At 37.4% G+C, this 10,721-nt stretch overlaps 2 protein-coding genes across 2 annotated transcripts; one reads left to right on the top strand and one right to left on the bottom strand.

Moving 5' to 3' along the window:
• Nucleotides 1-828: 828 nt before the first annotated feature.
• On the top strand, nt 829-3,842 carry LOC115697220 (accelerated cell death 11). The gene is made up of 4 exons (XM_030624144.2): nt 829-1,198; nt 1,279-1,451; nt 2,955-3,100; nt 3,552-3,842. Exons 1-4 carry the CDS (start codon nt 1,016-1,018, stop codon nt 3,656-3,658), a joined length of 609 nt encoding a protein of 202 aa, XP_030480004.1. The 5' UTR covers nt 829-1,015; the 3' UTR covers nt 3,659-3,842.
• Nucleotides 3,843-3,908: 66 nt separating this feature from the next.
• Nucleotides 3,909-7,980, bottom strand: LOC115696715 (uncharacterized). Its single transcript, XM_030623604.2, has 2 exons — nt 7,713-7,980; nt 3,909-7,612 (listed from the first exon to the last, which is right to left on the bottom strand). The coding sequence occupies exons 1-2, from the start codon at nt 7,978-7,980 to the stop codon at nt 3,909-3,911; spliced, it is 3,972 nt and encodes a 1,323-aa protein (XP_030479464.2).
• Between the last annotated feature and the right edge of the window lie 2,741 nt (nt 7,981-10,721).

Here is a 10,721-nt window from a genome sequence, read left to right as displayed (position 1 = left end):
TATTTGTCTATAATTTTTTTTAAGTTTCATTACATATTATTGGTTTCTTAAAATTTCGGTAAACATAAATTAAGTGGGACAATCATCTCGCATAAAATTAAGATCGATCCTAAGTTATTTGGAGCTGAAATTTAAATAATTTTTTAGGCCTTATACAAATATTTTTCTTATCAAAATAATGTAATGTTAAGTAAGGTTATTTGGTAAAGATTTAAAAGTTTAAGGATATCCTACCTTAATTTTTGTTTTAGCTTTACCCTTGTTTAAAGCTATGCCCTAAACTAGGGCCGGCCCTAGGTTTAGGCAAGTTAGGCTCGTGCTTAGGACCCACTCATTTTAGGGGCCTAAATAAAAAAAGTATATTTTAAAAAATGAAAATTTATATGGTATACTAACTTTTGTATTTTTTTTACAAAAAATACTGTTTGGCGGTATTTTTTAGTTTTATATTATATTTTTTTTATAAATTTTATACTGCAGTATACTGCGTTAAGTTTTTACTGTTGTTCTACTGTTGTTTTGAGTTATTCTATTTTGTGTTCTACTGGTGTTTTATAAAAACACAGTATTTTAGAAAAAAATTCCGTATGAAAGTATTTTTGTAAAAGTTAACCCAATTGCAGTATTTTTGTAAGTTTCCCTTTTAAAGATATATATATTTTTTTAAATATTTTTAAAAATACCATTTATCTTTATATGAACGGTAATTTTTTTCTTTTTTTTTATCTATAACCCATTTCAATTCAAGACTGACCCTACTCCAAACCAATAATTAGGAGATTTATGGCACAAATTTGCGAACTACCCCAAATACTCCACGTCCGGATTAGGGTAGTCCGGGGATATACTAATTAAACAGGGAGAGTAGATATATCCCGAGAACCAAACAGTTTCAATTACCGCGTTAAGAAAGGAATAAAAATAATACGATTCTAGAGAAACTGACTGTTCATAATTGATAGAGACATATATAAATAAACAGAGAAAAGGGATAGCAAGCTTCTCTGGTTCATCAATGGCGGAAGAAAAGCAGCTCAGCAAAATAGAAGAGGCGTTCAATGATCTCGCCGCTACGTTGAATTCCGGAGCAGCGGATGTGGAGGTAGCGCCATTCTCTCGAGCCTGCTCTTTTGTCTCGCCCCTCTTCGGGTGCTTAGGTATGGCTTTCAAGTTCGCCGAGATGGACTACGTCAACAAGGTATGATAAAATTCCTCAATCTGATTCCGGATTCAAAAAAAAAAATCGAAATCGAAATTAATAGTAGTTTTTATAATCAGGTGAATGATCTCGCGACAGCGTCGAAGTCGAACGTGACTTTACAGGCTTTGATCGATGGCGATATTGAAGCGAAGTGCGTTAGGAATGCCGGTAGTCATACCAGGAATTTGTTGAGAATCAAGCGGGGTCTCCAAATGGTCAAGGAACTTTTCGAGCAAATTCTTGCTTCAGAGTATGAATTTCTCACTTTTATGCTCTACCGACTTAAAATTTAAAGCGTTCTTCTGGTGTAGAAAAAATTGGCCGGTTTTGTTAGGGTTAGAACAAGCAATACAATGCGTTTATTTAGGTTTCTTTGCAAACTAACATCTTAAATAGAGACTAGATCTAAAGTAGTGATGTGCTATGTACATTGTCAATGTTAACAACTCCTTGAAGAATTCAGGTGATTTGGTGCCATATTCACACTTCCATAGCTTAGATTACTAGTGTAGCTTTCATATAGTTTTGTTATGTTGCCTAGAGTGATTTTAGATTTGGTTGAAGGCGGTAGGCCTTGAAATGTTTATCCCATATAACTAACTATAGGAAAGCTCCCTTGTTCCCACTCCAGTTATAATTTTTGTTAGAGTTAAAAGAGAGTGTTTCTATTTTTGGAGTTGAAGGCATTTAAACCAATTACAAGGGCATTGTTTGCTTCGCTAATTTGGGTTGGATATTGAAGATAAATATGTCCAGGAGAAAAGAAAAACATTATAACAAATTCTGAAAGTTTCAAGAAGATTAGTAGCAGATGAGTGGGAATCGTCTCTTTAAATTACAACCAAGAACACCAATTTATACCTAAATTAGAAAACACTTTGTGCAACCTTTAGTGTCAATATTATGATGATTTGATAAAAATAAAATTCAATGAATACTTCAAAGTCTTTTGAGGAATGGGCAACTTCCTTTAAGTAGTTCTCTGTAATCTTGAATGTGGATTTTCAAGGTGGTTTTAGTTTATTGAGATGAAAACTTTCAGTTATTTAGAAACGACTAGAATTTGATGGAATTCAGAGAAAGTACACATTAAATTGTTTAGCTGAATTAAGAAGATAACTCGCACTATTGATGTTTGGAATAATGTCTGATTCAGACACTTTGACAGAATCTTAGCACCTTAGAAAATAATTCTGGAGGCATAAGAATCAAGCAATGAACTTGGATTTGTGTATTGTGTTGATATGTTATACAACTCTTCATAAAGTTGATATGTTACATTGCTCAACTTTTCTTTCAAGTGTAGTTGCAGAAACTAAGGTTTTTCGTGTTCTGAAAGTAGTAAGTGAAATTGTGATTTTAATGTCAGTGACAAACTTATTATGAACAAATTCAACGATTTCTGATATACTTTTCATCATTTCTATTGTTTCTACATTTGCTAAACAGCTAAAGTACGTGCTATCATTGAAACTGAATGAGGTGCTTTATGAATGAAGATCTCATAAAACTAAATTAGCTCACGAATTCTCTACTTATAGACTAAGATTACATGTCTATGCCTTAGTTTATTCCACTGATCAAAAGCTCTATATTATATGTATATCCTTTCACAAACTATTTGCCAAATGCTGTACCCTATAAAGTTATCTGCACACACATATAATATTGGCGTGCAGTGGGGCTCCAGTTATTTGTTGCTTTTTGATGCTTATTATGCATAAAGTAATTGCTACTGATCTTCATGTGGCAGAAGCAATTCTCTTAAGGATCCTGCTTCCAAGGCGTATGCAAAAGTATTTGCTCCCCACCACGGTTGGGCTATAAGACAAGCTGTTGCTGCTGGGATGTATTGCCTACCTACTAGAGAGCAACTGATGAAGAAACTTAACGAAGATAGTAAGTTTTGATTCTCTTGAAACAATTTATACTTATATCATTACATAAATATGTTCAGGTACTTGGCATTCTATGATTTTGTAACTTTGAATTTGACATGGGTAGCATAATCTGGAATGAATCTGGTTGATTTAAAAGAAATTATATGATTGGGTTAAGTGGGGAACTGGGGATGGACCGTTAGTTTATATGATTGTGAGATTGGGCAGTTAAGTTTTTCTTTTCGGATCGTAGGCTTTTTTTTGAAAGGCATTGGATCGTTGTTAGGTTGAGTTGGACTAATAATACTGATAGAACATAAATCTAGTGAAGCTCATTCTTTTTGGTACTTGGAGGAATGTGTTAAAAATAACAATTCGCGAAAAACTTGAGTAAGATGATAATTTTATAAGGGGGTTTTACTATCGACTATATTATTAACACAATGTCTTTTGATTGTTTTTTTTTTCAGATGCCTCTGCAAAGATTAAAATGCAAAGCTACATTATAGCGTCTGACCATGTTATTCTGTACATCGAGAAGCTTTTCAATTCAAGAAACTTGGGTTTGGATTGGTAAAAAATATGAATTTCGTTTTATTTATCTAAAATTACCATTATTAGTATTCTTATTATTTGTTAGTGTTCTGCACTGAAATAAAAAGTCCATTGGCAATAACAAGTATATATTTCAGCAAAATATTGTATATTATCATAAATTGTGCTGCTTCGTTGCTACTATGAATATATTTGTTTTTATTAAATTTGGAGTTTGAGCTAAGCACGCAGCTAGTTTTTTTTTTTTGACGAGGTAACTCCAAAGAAAGAAGTTACAGAACTGGAACAGAACCATTCCAGCATTTCTCCCTGTCTAGCCCTAAAGCCTTCCTTGCCAAGCAGTGAGCATTCCGATTAAAACTTCGAGCAATGTATCTAATGGAAGCTGTAGGGAAGTAAGACAAAGAGAGTCTAATGTCCTGGATAACATCCGAGAGAGCAGAGAGGTCTGACTTTTCATTTCGAATTTTCTCCACTAAAACTTTCGAATCTGTCTCTATAACCGCCAATGGGATTTTAATGTTATAGCACCAGAGAAGACTTGATCGAAGTGATAAGGCTTCAGCCATTAAAGGGTTGACATTGCCAGGAACTGGAGTAGAGAGACCTGCTACAATTCTATTTTTCCAATCCCTGATAACTGCTCCAAAGCCTAACTTACCCGATTGCACATCCTTTGCTGCATCAGTATTGAGTCGATAGAAGCCCTGGGAAAGTCTGCTACTGCTATATTGATGTGGAGAAGAGGGCTGCAGAGCTAAAGCAGACTGTTTTTTTAATTGAGCATCCTGAAAATCTGTGATAAAAGCACTAGCCCAGGAAACAACATCATTAGGAAGCATAAAAAAATCAGCAAATAATTTCCTGTTCCTATTGTGCCAAATAGCCCAGAGGAGTCCCAAGAAGTGCATAAGGTCCTTTTTGGGTAGATCAGTGAAAGCAGTGACCAAAAACCATTTGATATCTTGGTGACGATTGGAAAGAAAGAAGGATCGAAAAGGTGATAGTTTCCAAGATTTAGCAGCACTGGAACAATCTAGCAGGGCGTGACTTACAGTTTCAGTAGGGCAGTTGCAGCTAGAGCAACTCGGACTAGGAAGAGATTTCTTCAAAAAGAGATTGAGAGAGACAGGGAGTATATGGTGGTACACCCTCCAGATAAAAGTTTTAACTTTAGGCGGGATGTTCAAAGACCAAAGAGTAGTCCACCATTTCTTTGAGAGGGAGGAGTTTGAAGATGAAGGAGGGAGGGAGCCTGCATTGGCAATGTGATATGCAGATTTGACAGAGAGAATACCCGAGGGATGGTTGTTCCAGATCAAAAAGTCCTCCTTATCACAGCCACCTATGGGAACATGCAAGATTGAAGAGACAGTAGGAGGGTCAAAATATGTGTTGAGGGCTTCACGATTCCAATATCCCTCAGGATGAAGGAAAAAACTGACTTTATCCGATGGAGGGGAGCAACCAGCTTTATACTGAATTTTCCTCACCTCAGGCACCCAAAAGTCCTCAACAGTACGTATAGTTTCCCCATTACCCACTTTCCAGAGTAAACCCTTCTTAAGGAGATCCCTTCCCCAGAGAACACTACGCCAGGTAAAGGAGGGGGTGTGACCAAGATCAGCATCAAGGAAGGTACTATGATGGAAATACTTAGCTTTCAGCACAACAAACAGTAAGGAGTTAGGATTAGAATAAATGTGCCAGGCTTGCTTAGCAAGCATGGCTTGATTGTGATGAACAAGTGATCTAAAACCCAACCCACCAAAGAACTTGGAAACACAAAGATGATTCCATGACTTCCAATGAATTTTAGAACCCTTCCCCATAGAGCCCCACCAAAATTGGGCCATTAGTTTTTCAATTTTATGACAAATGGAGACAGGGAGTCTGAAACATGACATAGCATAAGAGGGTATGGCTTGGATGACTGCTTTTAAAAGAACCTCCTTTCCTGCTTTTGAAAAGAGTTTGCTGTTCCAAACATTAAGGTGACTACTTACACGATGAAGAATGAAGTCAAAGCTATCTTTTTTCGATCTGCCAAAGCATTGAGGGACACCTAAGTATTTACTAATGAACGGCTTAGGGGTCATGCCTAGATGTTGGAAAAAGTAGTCTGAAATGGAAGTAGGGGTGTTTGGGGAAAAGAGCATGGAAGACTTACTAAAATTAACAGTTTGGCCCGAGGCAAGATGATACACAGCAAGAGCTTCCTTAATAGCATGACAAGAGGAAACCGTAGCAGTAGTAAATAGAAGAGTGTCATCAGCAAATAACAAGTGAGAGATTTGAGGGGCATGTCTAGAGATAGAAATGCCTCTGAGAAGACCAACTCTTTCTTGATATTTAAGAGCAGCAGAGAGGCCTTCAGAGCAAAGCAAAAACAAATACGGGGAAAGGGGATCCCCTTGCCTAATGCCTCTAGAAGGGTAGATAGCATTGGTGATAGAACCATTGACCTTGAACCGAATAGAGACAGTGGACACACATTGGTATATGAGGTTAATAAACTTGGGAGGAAACTGGAAGTGTTGGAGAATGGCAATCAAAAAGTCCCACTCTACACGGTCAAAGGCTTTTTCCATGTCCAATTTGAGACCAACCCAGCCCAATTTACCCTGCTTCCTATGATTGATTGCATGGACAACTTCTTGAGCAATAAGGATATTATCAAATATGATACGATCAGAAATAAAGGCCCCTTGATTAGGAGAAATAATACTGCCAATGACCAGTTTAAGACGATTAGCAATAGTTTTAGCAACTATTTTATAGAGGGTGGAACATAGGCTAATCGGTCTATAATCTTTGAGAGTTGTGGCATGAGATTTTTTAGGGATGAGAACCGTGAGAGTGTTATTAATAGGTGAGAGCGCAGTATTACCATTGAGGATGTCAAGAATGGCAAGTGAAAGATCATGGCCAATGACGTGCCAATTCTTTTGGTAAAAAGAGGGGTTAAGACCATCTAAACCAGGGGCTTTGTCCCCCGAAAGCTGAAATAAGGCTTGATGAACTTCATTCTCAGTAAAGGGGCTATTAAGGAAACTGATTTGGTCGGGAGCCAAAGAAGTGTTAATGGCAGAAAGAATAGTAGAGATGGCGGCTTGATTAGAAGATTGGGATGTGAAAAGAGTAGAAAAATAGGTAAGAATTTCCTGAGAAATCTCAGGAAATGTGGAGACTTTCTGACCATTTTCACATTTTAGACTACGAATGAAATTCCCTCTTTTACGAATGGAAGCAGTTTTATGAAAATATTTAGTGTTTCGGTCACCAGCTTGAAGCCAATGGACCTTGGATCTTTGCTTCCAGAAGACTTCTTGTTTTAAGAGAAGGCTATCCAACTGGGATTGAAGAGAGTGGACATGATTGAGCTGGTCCTGGGACAGAGGGAGATTCGAAGTAAGGGTGTTAATGGACTTCTCAAGAGTATTGATTCGTTTGGATAGACTCGTAGAAGATGAATTCCAATTTTGGATAGCTTGGACACAAGAACCTTGCTTCAAAAGAAAATGATCAAGTTTGTTATTATAAGAAGGGAGGTTAGAGTTAGTCCAAGCCGATTTAACAGTATCAAAAAAGGAGTTTTCCATGAGCCAGTGGTTTTCAAACATGAAGGTTTTAACAATCGAACCCTGCATGCTCTCATCTTGAAGAACAACCTTAAGCACTCTATGATCAGACCCATAAAACCCAAGATGGTGAAGGGTTGCTCTAGGGAAAAGGGAATGCCAATTATTGTTTGCTATACACCAATCCAACCGCTCAAACAAAGAGCCATGCTTCCAAGTATACACATTCCCAACCGGATGCAAAGGGGAAAAGGAAAACTTTTGGATAAAATTTTGAAAGTGCATCATAGCAGATGGGGGGGGGAGGGGTACAACTCGAACGATCATTAAGAGATAGATAGTCATTAAAATCACCAAAAACAAACCAGGGTAAAGAAGGAGCATTATCATACAATCTATTGAGTAAGGTCCAAGAATGAATTTTTTCAACAGAATAAGGAGAGCCATAAAAACAAGAAAGATGCATAGTTATATTATCCTGAAAGTGTATAATACAGTCAATATGGTTAGAGGAGTAATTCAAAATATTTACATCAAATGCAGAGTTCCAAAATAACAAAAGACCACCTCTTAAACCATTTCTAGGGACTTCAAAAACAGAATCAAAAGAAAGCCTTAATCTAAAACGTTCCCCACAGCCAGCAGCAAGCTTGGACTCCATGACAAAGAGAAGATTGGGCCTATTTTTCCTGATACACAGGAAGAGGTTTCGGAATGCACGAGGACTCCCCAATCCTCGGGCATTCCAGCACATCAAACTCATTTTTCTGGGCGGGGTTGCTCAGCAACACCCGCCTGTTCAAAAGTGGAGTTGATAGCAGATGAAACTTCAGCAATGGTAGGCCCAGCTCTGGCACGCTTCAGGATGTTCCTAAGGGAATCGCCTACAACAACAGTCTGTGGAGAGAAAGCAGCCCTTTTAGCACCAGCAATCGCTTTGCCTTGAGCTTTCTCAGACAGCCGAGAGACATGATCCACATAAGGAGCAGTATGCAGGGCTTCTTCATGGGCAATAATGGCTACAGAGGACATAGTGGGGGTTGGCATATCACAGAAAGCACGAGAAGGAGCTTCACTCCCAGTTACAGAGGTATTAAGAACAGAATGGGAGAGAGGTTGTCCTTCAAAGGGAGTGGGAGGATTAGAACCAGGGCCAACAGAACCCCTTTCAATGGTACAGCTGAAGGGAGTAGAAACAGAGGAGCCAGCTCCAACATCTTCAGTTGACAGGAACTGATTGACTGCAGCAGCAAGGGTTTGGTCAACATTATAGTGAGGAAGGTTAAGCTCATCATAAGGAATAGAGTTGGTCAGGTCAAACGGGTTTCTTTTGAAGTTGGTTTTGGCAGGAGCTTTAAGAGGAATTTTGTAAGGCAAAGGAGGGGGGTAAGCATGGTTATCACATTTTTGAAGATAGGTCATGCATTTAGTCAAAGTGTGATCAAACATGCCACAATGGAAGCAAATATTGGGAAGATTTTCATATTTAAAGTTAAGCCATTTTTCACGGTGGATGTTCTTAAAGTCAATCATGATACCCCTGGTAATCGGCTTAGAGACATCTATCAGAACACGGACACGAAGGAAAAAGCCTGAGACCTGAAGAATAGTGGACTTGTCAACCTCCAGAAAGTCACCAACTTCATCACCAATCATTTTGGCAAGCTTGAGAGATTTCATACCAAATGGTATGGAGTGTACTTGGATCCAGAAAGGGGAATAACGAAGTTGATTGGGCAACAGAGTGTCAAGTCCCTGGGGGTTGGCACAAGTGACTAGACTATGATCGAAATGCCATGGTTGGCCTTCAAGGACCCTACGCATGTCACCTTCACAAGCGAATTCCACCATGAACATCCCAGACCCATAGTCAGAGAAAGTAAGGGGTGCACGAGTGATCCATGCATTTTTCATGGCATCCTCGAACCAGTCAGGTTTAATGGAACGGGAGGTAAGGACTCTAAAGACAAGACAAAAGGATTTCCTGGGCTGGTTATCCCCTCCATCATCATCAGTAAGATCATGGACCACAGCTTCTTTCTCAGTAAGATTAAGAATTTGGGACATATTGAGAGCAAGGGAATCCATAAAATATAGTGCAGACAGAGAGGGAGTATGGCAAGGGACTAAACAAGCAGAGTTAAGGAAAAGGAGTAACGACCTTCTAAGAATCCAAATCCTTAAATAGCTAAAAATAGATATGTACCTGGAGACGAAAAGCTTGTTGGAGAAGTCAACGTGAAGATGCTGTATCCGTCCCTGCAACAAATCTCTGCATATCCCATAGGCTATAGGAATAATCATCGCCCCCTCCCTAGAGGAACCCAAAACGACGGCAGCCATAAATGGAGGAATAGTAAAATCAGATAAATAGCCAAAGAAAATGCAGTAGGACAAACAAAACAAAATCGAAAATGCTCTGCAAAATCTAAATCATTAATATCAGATAGATATAGTGCAGAAGCATTAAATGCATAATCAGGGGGAAAACGACAAAGAGAGAACGAAACAACTACCAACGACAGGGAAAGATCCCTTAAAGACAGAAAACGACTTTAAAACCTGAAGAAAAACTAAAAGATTAACAGTGGATGAGAAAACAGGATTGAAACCCGATCGAAGAAACAGGATGGAAACCAGACGCACAGGGAAGGTCCCCCTAGAGAGTTCCAGAAAACTTAGTTATTGTCAGACTTGTTCATCTCCATTATAGCACGCAGCTAGTTGGTATATGAAACATTGAAAACAAATTTTCCATAAAATTTCAATTTCTTAACTGAAAATTATGGTTATATATAGGATAAATAGCATTTTGGATTATGTGTTTTGCAAAAGTTAATAATTGGACTTTCTGTTTTGTTAAATGACAAAATGCATTTTATATTTTTTTAAAAAGATAAAAATAAGACTTTGAGCTCAATTTTCAATAATTTATTTTTTAATATAATCAACTTTAAGATAATTTTTAACAGATACAGAAAATGTAATCAGTTTTGTTATAACATCTCTAGATCAAATTATTATTAAGTTTTATTTTAGTAAAAAATCAGTTCAGGGTCCTATTTGTACAATTTTAAAAAATACAGAATTTATTTTATCATTTAACAAAATTAAAAGTCTAATTAGTAACTTTTGCAATATGATCTAATACAACAAAGTCTGAATAAAAACCTTAACATTTGGAAGCGTTTGGTTGGGAGGAATGAAAATATATGAATGTGAATGAGAATGGGAATAGGAATAGGAATGGAATGGAATAAAATTTAAAATGCATACAAAAAATTGATAAAAAAATTATTAAATTTTTTTTCTTGTTACATTGGAATGGTCATTCATTTCTTTTTAAAATGGAATAGCCATTCCACCAAGATGGTGGAAAGAATATTCTATTGGAATGCTATTCCAATACTTTAAAATGCAACCAAATAAAGGAATGGAATAAAAATTGTTTTCTTTCCATTCCATTTCATTACCTCCAACCAAACGCCACCTTAATCCCTTCCC

This window comes from Cannabis sativa, chromosome 7 (genome assembly GCF_029168945.1).
Source record: "Cannabis sativa cultivar Pink pepper isolate KNU-18-1 chromosome 7, ASM2916894v1, whole genome shotgun sequence".
Taxonomy (NCBI): domain Eukaryota; kingdom Viridiplantae; phylum Streptophyta; class Magnoliopsida; order Rosales; family Cannabaceae; genus Cannabis; species Cannabis sativa.
The sequence above is the reverse complement of the archived record's forward strand: the minus strand, read 5'-3'. Positions and strand labels throughout refer to the sequence as shown.

Bases quoted from the DNA above. Each gene is read 5' to 3' on its own strand.
- LOC115696715 (XM_030623604.2), bottom strand. From the start codon at position 7,980: ATGAGTTTGATGTGCTGGAATGCCCGAGGATTGGGGAGTCCTCGTGCA. The intron at 7,613-7,712 runs GTATTATACACT...CTTACTCAATAG, and splicing joins CTCCTCTAACCATATTGACT to ATTGTATGATAATGCTCCTT.
- LOC115697220 (XM_030624144.2), top strand. From the start codon at position 1,016: ATGGCGGAAGAAAAGCAGCTCAGCAAAATAGAAGAGGCGTTCAATGAT. The intron at 1,452-2,954 runs GTATGAATTTCT...TTCATGTGGCAG, and splicing joins GAGCAAATTCTTGCTTCAGA to AAGCAATTCTCTTAAGGATC. The intron at 3,101-3,551 runs GTAAGTTTTGAT...TTTTTTTTTCAG, and splicing joins GAAGAAACTTAACGAAGATA to ATGCCTCTGCAAAGATTAAA.